We start from the raw sequence: 14,758 nt of genomic DNA on the forward strand, positions 1-14,758 counted from the left end.
AACCAGGGCACGACGCGCGTTCAACTCATCCAGTAGGTCACGCCTGGGCGACCTCTACCGATCGACCTTCTCAGCACGCACGTTAGAGGCTTTAGAGTGACTTCTCTCGGTCCTGCTATGAGTCCTCCGACTAGTGGACATCGACTGCTCCCCCCCTCGCGAGGGCCTGCTTCTAGTGGGCAGGTTCCCAGTGCAAACAATTCTGGGAGGGGGGAAATTTCTTCTAGATGGGTGTGAGGACCCAGCCCTACTCCCAGTTGATCGTGCATCATCTCTCGCTGGCCTCGGGTTCTCCTGGGCAGCCCCGGGGAGTACCAGCACTGGAGGTAGAATTGGTGCCGGGGGTAGGGCTGCAATGGCGGTGGCTGCCAGATTGGCTGCTCTCAAAGCCTGGAGCTCCTTGACCACGTCCCTGAGGAACTCGTTCTATTGGAGAACCTGTTGCTGCAGGTCCTGGATTTGGCCCACGTTGGCCGATGCATTAGGATCTATTGTCTCAGGGGTAAATCCTTGAGGCAATGGCGGTGGAGGTGGTAGTGCCCTGGTGCTGCGGCTGGACTGGCCCTGATCTCGTGTTGGGTTTCGGCCAGCCACCTCCATCGTCGGAGGTTGGGACCATGTTGCTTCCCCTGTCGCCAATAGCTGGGGTCCGATTGGTGCAGTGTTTGTTCACCGAAGGGTTTGCTTCCCAGTTTGCCCTCCACCATGAGTGTTCTTCGTCACCCGGCGTGTCACCGGGTTCTCCACGGCTAGTGGAACTTGGGTGTTGGGAGGAACAACATTTTGTTCGCTTGCCATGATCTGTACCGATTGAATGGTAGAGGTTTTAAGGCTTTGAAACTGTCGTTCCCACAGACGGCGCCAAATTGTTGCGTCAAGAAATTGGCTGGAGCGAGCTCTGCTTGTAAAAGGAAGATTAGTAGGGGGTATCGGGCATCGTCGGTGATCTCACTCCGATGCTTAAGTTAGATCTCAGAGCAACAGTCAATTTAGAGAGAATTCAGATAGATCAGTTTAGCATTACCTCCCTTACTTAAGGTGGTTGAGGGATAGAATCGTGTCCAAATAGGTAAGCTGGATTCTCGGAGTGGAGTGAGACCGTTTCGGAGTGAATCGTGGGATAGTGTTTATCCATAACTTCCCACGCGCAGAATTAGGCGCGGCGTGGGCGAGAATCTCGGGCCACGTTGGCCCGCCATAAGTTTTGCGTTGTTTACGCAAGGTAGAGAGGTCGTCCCTCCTGCACCTGGTTGTGGCCAGGCCGTTTTACCGCTTATAGGCGAGCGTGTTATGCCCTGGTCGCAGTGCGAGCTGGGGTGCGACCTGGCGCCCAGCTCTGTATGTGACTCACAGCTTGGCCCTTCACCCGAACCGGGGGAGCTTGCTAGCTCGCGCTTGGCCAGATGCGACCCCTGTCCTAGACTCTTGACCTCATTGGTTCGTTCTCGTCGTGCCTGGTCCTTTGTCCTATTAGGGGTATTGTTCTCAGTCCGGGTGGGCCGGTCATTTTGCCCACCCCATGTGTGTGGGCGTATCCTACGTCCTAGTGCAGAGAACATAGGATTTCAAAATGAAATATTTTTCAAAAGAAAAATAAAAAAAAGAAGAAAAAAAAGAGGTGAATCATAACCATGGAAATTATTTATCTCTACCTAGTTTTTTGGTGCTGCCATAACATTTATGCACTAACCATTTGCGAAGAACAGGTATTGTGCAGTACAGAAATGAAGGATATTTGGTAAGCATTTATGATTGTATATGATTGCTTTTCATTTGTCCATGTTTGCATCATAAACACTTGCATAAAATTGATTATTTCATCTCTTTACATAAAAATAAAAAAATTTCATCATGCATAAGGATTGCATTGTCACATGTTGTCTAAATGTTGATTTTTGTTGCACTCACATACAACCTGATCTCATATCGTTTGGCTCCTACCACACTCATGTATGGTTTGACCAAACCTTCGATCTCTTCTGCACTCGAGATCAATTTGATTTTTCGACCACTGCTGGGTTTATCAATGACCTTTAAAAATTCTGCACTCTTGTGCAATTTGATCCTATTGATCCCTACTATACTTGTGCATAGCTTGATCATTTTAATCCCACTATACTCTCGTATGGTATAATCACATGAATCTTCTGGTCTCAACCATACTCGCATACAAATTGATTGTGCAATTTGATCCTATTGATTTCTACTATATAACTTGATTATTTTTGCTATACTCATGTATAGTTTGACCATCCTATGAATCTGACCCCCCTTGTACTCGCGTACAATTAGATCATTGACCTTTTTGATCCTTGTTATACTCATGTATAGTTCGATCACCCCATAAATCTTTCGGTCCCCGTTGTACGCATGTACAAATTGACCCATCATCTGATCATCCTTGCAAGTGAATTGTTAACTCTTCTGATCTCTGCTATACTCGCGTATAGTCTGACCTCCCGTGGTCACTTGATTTCCGCTATACTCGCGTATAGACCGACCTCCCGTGGTCTCCTAATTTCCGCTATACTCGCGTATAGTCCGACCTCCCGTGGTCTCCTAATTTCTGCTATACTCGTGTATAGATCGACCACTCGTGGTCCCTTGATTTTTGATATATTCGCGTATAGACCGACCTCCCGTGGTCTCCTAATTTCCGTTATACTCGCATATAGACCGACCTCTTGTGATCTCTTGATTTCTGTTGTACTCGCGTATAGACCAACCTCCCGTGGTCCCTTGATTTCTACTATACTCACGTATAGACTGACCTCCTGTGGTCTCCTAATTTCTGCTATACTCGTGTATAGACCGACCTCCCATGGTCTCTTAATTTTCGCTATACTCGCATATAATCCGACTTCCTGTGGTCTTTTGACCCCTGCTATACTCGTGTATGATTCGACCTCCCGTGGTCCTCTGATCTCCTCTATACTCACGTATAGTCCGATCTCCTGTGGTCTTCTGATCTTTAATATACTCGCGTATGGCTTGATCACTTGTTGACCCCATCCTTCTGGTTGAGTGATGCCACCTCATCCTCAAAATCTAAACCTTGTCGAGTGTTGCTTAAAATCTAAACCTTGCCGAGCATTGCTTAACATCAAAACCCTATCGAGCATTGCTCAAAATCAAAACCCTGCTAAATGTTGCTCAAAATCAGAATCCAGCTGAGCGTAGCTCAAAATCAAAACTTAACTGAGCGTTGCTCAAAATCAGAAATTTGTCGAACGTCGCTCAGAATCTAAATCCTTGCTGAGTGTTGTTCAAAATCAAATCCCAGCTGAGCGTTGCTCAAACCCAAAACCCTGCTGAGCATTGCTCAAAATTAGATTCCCGCCGAGCGAAGCTCAAAACCAGATTCTGTCGAGCGTTGCTCAAAATCATACTCCTATTAAGCGTTGCTCAAAATCAAAACCCTGCTGAGCGTTGCTCGAAATCAGAATCCAGTGGAGCGTCTCTCAAAACCATTACCCCATTTGATCTGTTGATCACCCGTTGTCATCCGATCCCTGGATCGCCCATTGCCATTTGACTTTTTGATCACCTGTTACCACTTGATTTGTTGATCACCCATTGTCATCCGATCCCTAGATCACCCGTTGCCATTTGACTTTTTGATCACCTGTTACCATTTGATCTGTTGATCACCCATTGTCATCCGATCCTCGGATCGCCCGTTGCCATTTGATCTGTTAATCATCTGTTACCATTTGATCTTTAAATCGCCTATTGCCATTTGATCTGTTCATCACCCATTGTCATCTGATCCTTGGATCGCCCATTGTCATTTGATCTGTCGATCGCCCATTGTCATCCGATCCTCGGATTGCCCATTGCCATTTGATCTATTGATCACCTATTGCCATCCGATCCCTAGATCTCCTGTTGCCATTTGAATTTGTGATTATCCGCTGTCATCCGATCTGTTGATTGCCCGCTACCATTAGATCTCCCATTGACACCGATCCTCTAGATTTACTGAATGAGCACCAGTTGCTACCGAATGGTTTACCAAGATAGATTTTATCGTTCAAAACAAAAGATTTATTGGGCGGTTTGCCGAGATAGGTTTTATCATTCAAAACAAAAGACTTCACCAAGCGATTTGCCGAATTAGGTTTGATCGTTCGTAACGTCATCACCTAGGAGCAAAGTGGCGATAGTAGTTGCTCAACCCAAGGAAGTTTACCAAAAGGTTTACTAAGGGACCTCCGTCGCCTATGAGCAAAGCGACGGTAGTAGTTGCTCGACCCAAGGAGGCTCACTGAAAAGTTTACCGAGGGAACACTATCGCCTATGAGCAAAGTGACGATAGTAGTTGCTCAAAAGATTTGTCGAATGGTTTACCGAGATGTGGTTTTAATCGTTCAACTCCGCTACCTATGAGCAAAGTGGTGGTGATGCATGCACCTGGTGACAAAATCAACCAGTATTTTGTCTTTGCCCTTCGGCTGTGGGCACAGGTCTCGGCCAAAGAGGGGCAAACTGTAGACGCTGAATTTTGAGATTTTACTCCTCTCCATTTTTAGATCCATTATTTCTTGTTATTTCCCTCTCTAGAGTGCGACACATGGCGGACTTAAATCTAACGACCCTAAATCCTTCTCTTACTTTTGAGTAATGAACTAACTATGGTTACCCCAACCCAGAGTCTAACCCGGGTCAAGTTTAACCAAACCAATGTTAGACCCATGGTTAACTCAAACCGAATCTTCAACCCTAATCTCATCGCCTCTCTCTTCTATTGCCCTCATTGAGAGACGAAGCCCAACCGAGGAGAAGCTGCCGCCGGAAGCCCAACAAAGGAGCTGCAACTTCGCAGGAAGCCCACCTCTTCTTGTCTTTGCGACTTCAGGCGACGGAGCAATAAACGCGTTTAAAGGCGATGGCACACTTGATTCTTGCCGCTGCAACTTCAGGCGACGGAGCAACGAACGTGTTTTCAGGCAACGACGCCCTCTGCTTCTTCAGGTAACTTCAAGCGATGTCGTTATTTTTTTTTTTATGAACACAACTTTTAAAAATCAGAGATCTATTGAATTTGTGGAATCAAAAGGAAAAAAAGAGAGAAATTACCAAGTTTTAAAAATCAGAGATCTATTGATGTCGTTATTTTTTTCCCTCTACACCAACTTTTCATATTTCCTTTTTTATCTCTGATTTTTTAAACTTGTGTGTTCATAAAAAAAATTGCTTCAGTTTTTTATCTCTGATTTTTTAAATTTGTGTGTTCAAAAACTTTTCGTTCTTTCCTGTTCATATTTGGCCTGATCAGAATAAAGTCAGGGGAGGGTCTTCCCCAATATAAACACGAGTTTAACGGGGTTGCTGGAGGAACTTCCTACCCATGCTCCTATGAAAGAGCTCAGTGTAAGGCACAGGGAAGTGAAGTAGGTTGCACTTGATGTGTTGTTTGATATCACTGTTAGTAGTAGTAACCTGCATCATTCTCTCGACCCAAGCCATCCAGTTGTGGTTCTCATAGCCGTTGGCTGTAGTTTCAGGAAATCTAAGAATTCGATAGAGGAGGTAGAGATGGTAGGTGAACATGATCAAGAGTCCTGCAGGGACCAAGATCAGGTCTAGGTGTTTCAGTACAAATTCCATTAGTTTGTCTGCTCAATGTTCTTCTCTGTGGTGCTCTGTTACATTTGGAATACTGGAGAGATGAGATTAATGGCATTTTGTGCAGCATCCCATTTAGCCAATTAATGGGATTTTGTACCTATAAAAATATCTTAGTGGAAGAGAAACCAAGAGTAAGAAGTGGAACTCTAACAAGTGATTAGAAAAGAGAGAAATAGAGCAGCAACTATAGCTATAATGGCTGAGGAAGTAAAGATAATGGGCATGTGGATAAACCCTTTCAGTCGCAGAGTAGAGTTAGCTCTAAAACTGAAGGGTATCTCTTATGAATACATTGAAGAAGATCTAGCTAATAAGAGTCCTTTGCTTCTCAAATATAACCCAATTCATAATATAACCCATCTTTGAAATGGGTTCTACTGTAGCTTTTTATGGGTTTTGGGAGGCCGAAATGGATTAAGAATGAACCCCTAAAATCTCATCTGGATCTGTACCCTACTGAATTTCATACAAAATTTTAGTTGTTCTTCTATTGATTTCATTAGCTTATTTTTTCACAAGAATGAATGAACAACCTTCAATGTGTAGTTGTGGTCAAGGAAGGATGGTCATGCTGACTTCCAAGATGCAAAAAAATCGTAGATGGTGGATCGAGTTTGCACCATACTTGCTTTCTGAAAGGAATTTAAGATTTATGATTACATGGATGCAACAGGAAAATTCAATATATTTCATATATTGAGGCGACATTTATGTACTTGAAATATTTGAATAGAACAATTTGGAGCAAGAAATTTGAAATACATGGTGCGATGATCTTAAGGAAGTGTTAAGTAAGATATGCACCAGCAAACCCCGAATCAGGCACTAGCTTCGGCTTGGCTATCGTTGGAGTAGAATTTCAATACAGGTTGTATGAGTCTAAAGGTACTCTGTTTTCCTCTTAATTACACAGAAGTCCCTAGCTATCAAGGTTCAATTATAATACAACTTGGTCTATAGGTATCTATGATTTGTTGATTATCACCTCAAGCTTAAGGTTCAGCTCAAGTGTAGAGCTAATTTTAGAATTTCTAGAATTTAGAATCTTCCAAATTATGTTTATGTTTGTTTCTACTTTACTGGTTGCACTTTCGTTTCTAATAAGATTGGAAATAGTACTCTCAGTTTCCTTTCCGAATGTAAAAGTTTATGCCTCTTCAATTATAGGGTTATCGACTTTTGCACCTAGCTAGTCTCCTACTGTGTTCTTCCACTTCTTTATTTTGGTATTTTCTTAAAAATTTTATTTCTTTGTTTCTAGGCTACCGATTTCCTACTTCCGTTGTTTGTGAATGTAAATAGAGCTTCTCGCTCTAATGCCACTCTGTCACACCCCAAACCACCCACTGGGAGGATTTAGGCGAGTAACCAGATATCCTACGACATCCGCCAATCCCCAAGGATCTAGAAGCAGTACTTACACATCACAAACCACACCATGAGGGTAAAAAGATAATTAAAAGAATATCAGAGTGCAATGGAAGATCTGACTACCCACAGATGATTTATATCATCGATAATACAATCCCACATACCTATATTTTACCATATATATATATATCCATTTATGTCTAATAAGTACATTGTCTTGGTAATTACACTTCTTGAAAGAAAGAAACTTAAATAATAATAAAATCGTCGCTAAGCAACGAGATGAGGGAGATCTGCAATTCCATCGACTGCTCCCTCGCCCATTGGCAAACCCGCTCCTGCAAAATCAACTAAAAGAGAATATACAAGAGTGTGAGCTCCACTGAGCCCGTGAATGAAATATAAACCATGCATGCACATGCAAGCACAACCAAATGAGTCCTACATGAGGTGCAGTTCATTTTTTTTTATTAGCCACCTAACATCACAACTAAGTCGGGTCAGTGCTACTACAATCCTCAATACATGTATCCCTAGTACGGGCTTGGTTATCCCTTCCCGCGATACACCCATTGAGTTGTCGGAGAGGACCAGTCAGCTCCTGCATCCATTCACCAAGGTCAGCCCGACCAGCCCTCTGTGATTAACCAGGGGGACAACCGTTTCTTCCCTCATGCACCATTCCGGTGTTCTTTTATTTATTTATTTTTCACTCCCTGATAATTGTCCCCACAGGCATCCAACACCTTAACCCCTGTTGGCAAGGGTGCGTAGCACAGGTGATGAAATCTTAGCCCCATGTCTATATGGCATCGTATGAGTCAGGCAGTTTCAACCGTATCCTATAATAAGGGCTACCACAAGCCTCATTTTCAAGCCGGCTACGGCATCTAATCTAGCAATTCCACATACAAGCATTATCATACATGTCCAATGTTCATCAGATAAGATTCAGAATTCAAATGAGAATATAAAACAATTTAAAGTAATTAAGGACAGGAAATATTGTTGTTGTTGTCATGACCCATCAGTCATGTTACACCTACACTCATGGTGTAATTCCACTCACCTTGGTTTAATCCTACCGGTTCAGTTGTTTGTTCAGTTCTGGCAGGTCCCACCTTGGAAACTCAGTCCAAGGTCGATTCTGCAGGCATTGGGCGATGCACTGGGTGATGTAGCAAGGCCCAGTACAAGGCCCAGTGATGGAATCTTTCAGGAATAAAGGGGTAGATTTGTATTTTCCTGTTGGCCTTGATCCCTGGACACTGTGGGATGTGAGAAATGATAAAAATGCCCTTCCCCCACATCTGTCCATATGTGAAAAATATTTTGGAACCCTAAGTGGGCCCCGCAGGTGACTGTGCACTATTGTGTTTGATTTTACAGCACCGATCTAAAGTGGACAACAATGTAATTATGTCATAGACAGTAATGGGATCATGTTCTGACCTAGAGGTAGGTACGGACACTGTTAATGATCATTTTGCCCTTGTGCCCTTGACATTGGCCCATGCACCGGGACATAGGCCTAAGGCCCAATGCAAGGCCTAGAGATTTCCAAGTGATGACTGACTATACACCGAGTCAACCCGGTGAGCTTAGACCAACACTAGGTTATCCAAAATAGTTTGAATAATTAAAATAACACATTTCTGATTTATTATTTTAGGATTTGATTTCCGTGCTAGGTGTTTCATGTGCAACAAATTCGGACACATAGCGAGAGAGTGTGCCAACCGGGGATACAATCCATATCCACCGTTCCAATCTGCTGCTCGGCCTTCCTGCTCCACAGAGACAAAGTTCGAGGGCAAGTAAATGCCTTGACCATAGGGGAAGTAAGGCGAGTTTGGAGTAATAACAGGTATTTTATCTGCATCGTCCTCACCTGTTAAGTATTGTTTGATTTCAGCACATCACACTCTTTCACTCTACTGAGGTTGCTGATAAGTGGAAGGTGCCCTCAAAGAACTTAGACCACAAATTGGTGGTTGGCATTGTTAATTAAAACATCGTGAAATTTAAATGAAGATTATAGACCCTATCCATTTAGAAATTCTACATTCATATGTAGATTCGGGGAGGACAATAAAAGACTGTTGGCGCGTAGTTAGGTCTTGGTAAAGCGTTATATTACAAACCAAACGAATAGAACAACCAAGATCAAGATGAAATTGAAACTAAAGGATCCGACAAAACCTTGCTCAGCAATAGGTATGAAGGGGGTAATGGGTCACCGAATGTCCCCTCCGTTATTGGGAGTGAACAATAGGGATTCCATCAATATCTCAATTCATCCTAAAGTTGAGACTAGGTATTGGGAAACCAGAAGTTAAAGTGTTCATAGGAAGAGCTATGTAGGAAAGATGGTGTAGACTTATACCACACAATCTAAAGCCATAGAAGTATAGATTATTAGGCAAAATATACGGAAGTAGTTGGACCATTTGATTTCTTTTGAGGTATATGTTGGGAGCTCGATTTCCCATAGGGCATTAAAATCAAGCTGGACATTAGATCAATCAGGGACCACCCATATTGGACATGGGCACCCTCCATATGTTGACGGAAGTCTGGGGGACCACCTCATATCCCTGGTTCACTGCAGACCCCACCAGAGAGCCCAAAACTGAACAAAATCAGTTCCAAAAATCAATTTTTAAAAAAGGGACTGAAGGCAAATAGGCCTTAGTTGGCCTTGGCTTATAAATAGGAGGCCTTGGGCTCATTTTAGAGCCCTTGGCAGATCTGAATCTGAAAGAGAGAAGAGAGGAAAGAAGAGAGAGAAAGGAGAGGAAGAAGAGAAGGAAGAAGGGAGAAGAAGGAGAAGGAGCTGCAACAGCCCATCTTAGGCTGATCCGAGCTCACCTACAGCTATTTTCAGGTATAAAAATCCCCTGTATACCTGCTATTTTGCAACAGGATTTGTTGTTGTTGTTGCATGACCTGCATCATATTGGTCATGATGGTAGCCACCTCATTAGCAGTCATATTAGGGGAAGGTGCAGGTGCATGAGCTGGAGGGGCCTCAGAAGCAGATGCAAGTGGAACTTCCATGTTCTGAGCAACAGGTTCATTGGGGGGATTGACTGGAGGGTTAACAGGAGGACATGCTCCATGAGGAATATTCTTGCTATGTTTTGTAACCCTGGGCAACCCAGACAAGCTAGGGTTTTCCCAGTCTGGCTCCAGATCTGCCATGCATGCATAGAGCATGGGAGATCTGTGATTTTTATCACTTTTCATTAGGCACTTATGCTGCTGCCTTGGCCGAAATCTGGCTGTGCATGGTTGCACTGCCCAGATCCCCTTTTGGTTGATGGATTGAAGCCCAGACTGCAAGCCAGGGCTGCAGAGACCTAACCCTAGGTGGTTGCAGCTCTGAAACCCTATTGAACATGCATATCCAGCCTTGCATGTGGCTGAATCCAAGATTCCAGGTTTGCCAAAACGCTAAATACTATTCACCAGGGTTATTTGGGCAGCCATTGTCAGCCTGACTGGAACCCTGATGATGAAATCGATTGGACCATGAGATAGACCATTACAAGGGCCACCTAGATCCCCAAACATGCAGAGGATCCAGTGTGGGCCCAATTTTATAGATGTCCAGTCAGTGGAAAACATCTAAAAGCTTTTATCTGGGTGGATCGGATTTCTTGGAATGAATCGGGGAATGTAGACACAAGGGTGTGCCAATTATATGAAAGTGTTAACAGCCGCACACGGTTGAATTCGGTTGCTCCACAACGAGCATCTGGCCCACAAGTGCATAACCAAATACTTGTGAACCAGACACTACTCAACCACTACTATGGAATGACCATCTTCCTCTGTATTTGGGTGTTGTTTCTTTCGTGCTATGTATTTTATGCAACGATTGTGTAAATTTATATGTCTTCTATTTTGACAGACTGAATAATGTTTTTGTTCTTAGATATGAACAATTTTTATCTTTTCCACTTTGTTATTTTCTTTAGCTTGGATTTAATAAATATTTTCAACAAACATGGTCTTGGAAAAATTAGATTAACCATGAGTAAATCCGACCATATAATAGAGATAAAAGTTTGCTTGTGTTTAAATTAACATTGTATGTTGTAAGTTTTAGTTGTATATTCTACATTAGTTGATTCAAATTCCCTTTGAAGGTCAGGTACTTTATCCATTGTCAACAAACACCAGCAACCTAAAAACACTTCAAAGGCATAAGATGCTTATATTTCACTCTAATTAACTTCGAAACCACTACCGAGTGTAACTTCGTTGTTTTACACTAAATTTTCTTGTTGTGACATCAAATACCCATTTAGATGTAGCAACATCCACCAACTTAATTATCAGATTTTTATAAAAAAAAATATAAAGTTATATTTCCTCATATTCTATGGAGATGACCACTAAAGCCTCTTAAAGAGAAGAATAGTTATATTTTAACCATGAATGGAAGAGAACAAGGTCCATTGGCGAAAATGGTAAAATAAAAATTGTTTAGCCTCATGTTCAATGATTCCATTGAATTTGATGCCACATTAGGCTATTTGGGATTTCTCCCCGCTTTACCACTAAAGCACTCATAAAAAAGAAAGACCGAAAAAGATAAGGGTTGCATCTCTTCATTATATAAAACATCAAAATATTGGACCATTACTTTGACTAGAGACTACTGGATACAACTACTAAAAATCCAAATTTCACCATTACATCCAGTTCTGAAAGAACAGATCCAAATTAGTCAAACGAAGGAAACATAGATGTGAAGCAAATTATGATAATTGAAAACACACAATTGATCATAACCATCAAATAAAGTGCATTCTTTTAACAATGACTGTTAAAATCAAAGTCTGCTAAGCCTTTCTTTTTCCCCAAATTATATACTAGGCGTGCACTTGTTTCCACTCCAAATGACCAGCTTCTCAAATCCTCATCTTAGTTTGAATGAGATGTCTAGTAGATCAGCCAACTACAAAGGAATGAATTTACCAATCAGAAAACTACATAATTTTTACCACCTAATTGCACACTGTTCAGCCAATAGAATTGCACAATACTTAGGTTCTTAAAGCAATACTTGAACTATAACTGAAGATTATGCTGCGCACTTGTGGAAGCTTGGGAGGAACTTGGTGTTGGTGTAGAATGATCAAATGACCCTTGTGACTATAAAAATGCAGTAGAAATATTTAAAATACAATAATAATAATAATAATAATTTAACTGAGTATAATCTACCTGAAGTAGTGCTCTGAAACTGAGGTTTGTTTGAATTTCTTGAGAATCATCAAATTGATTCCAATTTGCTATAGTTGATGGTGTAGGGGGAACAATTTTGATGCATCTCTTGAGGTGACTATAACAAAACATACAAATAATCACCAAAGTTCAATAGGAATGTTTAAAATAAAAACAAAAATAAAATGATTATAAAGTACTTGAAGTAATGGTCTGAAACCAATATTTGTTAGGCTTTCTTGAGTTCCATTAAATTGGTTCTAACATGCTCTGGTTGACAGTGTAGGGAGAGCAATTTGATGCATCACTTGAGGTGATTATAATACAACATATAAACAATCATCATAATGCACCAAAATATTGAATTTCTGACTGAAACAATGAGTATATATAATATACTTGAAGTAGTGGCCTCAAACCGAAGGTTATTTGAAAGGAGGATTGACATCCACCAGATTGATGCATCACTTGAGGTGACTATAATACAACATATAAATAATTGTTAAAAAATACAGCAAAATATTGAATTCAATGTTGAAACAATATGAGTATAATATACCTGAGGTAGTGGTCTGAGACAGAGGGTTGTTTGAAAGGAGGATTTAGATCCATCAGATTGATTCATCTCTTGAGGTGATTATATTACAACATACAAATAATCACTAAAGTGCAACTGAAATGTTTAAAATTAAAAATAAATTTTTTTTATTTATTGAGATCCATCAATTTGAGTCCAACTTCCAAAATTAGATGGCATAGGGCTTTTTGTCCTTTTTCCCTATGTTTCCAAACAACTTTTCAATCGTTTTGTAGTATTTTTGCCTTCTATCTTCTTCTTTTCTTTCTTTTTAAGCCCTTTAGCAATAAACAGATTAGGCTCCTCAGTTAACTCAGCTTGGTGTGCGGTATCCTTGACAAGATTGTGTAATTGTTTAAATAAGTCAGTAGCAGCATTGTTCACTAAGTCATATCCATCTGCTGAATTGGATTCTTCTGATGCAAGTTTTACCAGTTTACGGCATAGCAATGTATAACGTTGTGTGGAAGCCAAATTAACATGTTCCACAACCTTTTTTCCCTGCTATCTTCAATCACCATGATTCTCGCTGCACGTGTCCATCTACTCAAAATATATGCTTTAGGAATTAACTTGATATCTAACAAGTCCAAAACTTTTAAAGCATGACAACATAGAATGCTAAATGTCTCAAACTTTCTATAGCTACATTGAACAATAGACTCAGATGGATTACACTCAACTTTAAATTCAATCTCCTGTTCATCTATACCAACACCATACTCACCCAAACTAGAACTTTCATTCTTCCACTTTATGTGACAATCACTAACCATTGAAAACTCATCTTGAAATAAGTCAAAGATTTTTGGAGTGTAAACTTCTCCTGCATGTTTAATAATTTTTATATGGGAAAACATATTCTTTGGGAGCTTATTTCTTGCATCAAATTCAGCCTTCAATTCATTAGCATGCTTCTCATTGACTACCCTTTCAAAATGCTTAAAAAACTGTACAATATCTAAAGTAGATTTTGTATAGTCCTTCAAGTCAGCATTTATATTTTCACTCAGTTGTGTACTCCGCATACCTCCTGTAAATGTATTATTCATATAAGAACTGACCCACTTCTCTTTAAGTCCATACAAACGATTTAACCATGAATTATTTTCAACCCCATACTTAATCCATAATTCTTCCCAAACAGACTCAAATTGTACTTCCTCAACATACTGATAGACACACTTTTTGAGATCTGATAGAAAGCTTGATCTGTTCTTCATCAAGTTGCCTAGATGTTTAATCGCATTTTGCATTAAATGCCAAATACACAAACCATGCCATGTCCCATGAAACACTTCTAAAATTGCCTTTGCCATTGCAGCATCTTGATCTGTAAAAATGGTTATAGGCTTCTTTTGCCTATGAGTTTTCAAGAATGCTTCAAACAACCATTTGAATGATTCCACCATCTCATCGTATAAAAGAGCTGCCCCAAATACAATGTCTCCTCTGTGATGGTTAAATCCAGCAAAAATTCCAAACGGCCTATTTTTCTTGTTTGTACGAAATGTAGTATCGAAGGTAACAACATCACCAAACAAGGCATATTCTATTATCATTCTCGCATCAGCCCAAAAAATATTTGTTATAAGCTCATCCATATCCAACTGCACAACATAGCTAAAAGATGGGTCTAACCTAGATTGTTCTGTAAAATACTGTAACAAACTAGCCGCTTCACCATAACCTAAGTCATGCTGACGCTTAGATCGGAGATAATTGTGATGATCTTTTGGTGTATAACCAAGGTTCTGTCTCCCACCTGCCCGTCTACCCATGTACTCAAATGCGGCCTTAGGTCTAATTCCAGAATCATCGATCAACAAAATCATGTGTGTGGTCGATGGTATATAATGCTCGTGATTATGGCCTTCAACAAAATCATGGCATCGGTATTTCCCATTTTCCATAAGCGTTCTGCCCATTCGAACAGGCCAA

At 40.9% G+C, this 14,758-nt stretch overlaps 1 protein-coding gene across 1 annotated transcript; it reads right to left on the bottom strand.

The window, feature by feature from the left end:
* Nucleotides 1–13,245: 13,245 nt before the first annotated feature.
* Nucleotides 13,246–14,745, bottom strand: LOC122652147 (protein FAR1-RELATED SEQUENCE 5-like). Its single transcript, XM_043845822.1, has one exon. The coding sequence runs from the start codon at nucleotides 14,743–14,745 to the stop codon at nucleotides 13,246–13,248; it is 1,500 nt and encodes a 499-aa protein (XP_043701757.1).
* Between the last annotated feature and the right edge of the window lie 13 nt (nucleotides 14,746–14,758).

Source organism: Telopea speciosissima, chromosome 1 (assembly GCF_018873765.1).
Source record: "Telopea speciosissima isolate NSW1024214 ecotype Mountain lineage chromosome 1, Tspe_v1, whole genome shotgun sequence".
Taxonomy (NCBI): Eukaryota; Viridiplantae; Streptophyta; class Magnoliopsida; order Proteales; family Proteaceae; genus Telopea; species Telopea speciosissima.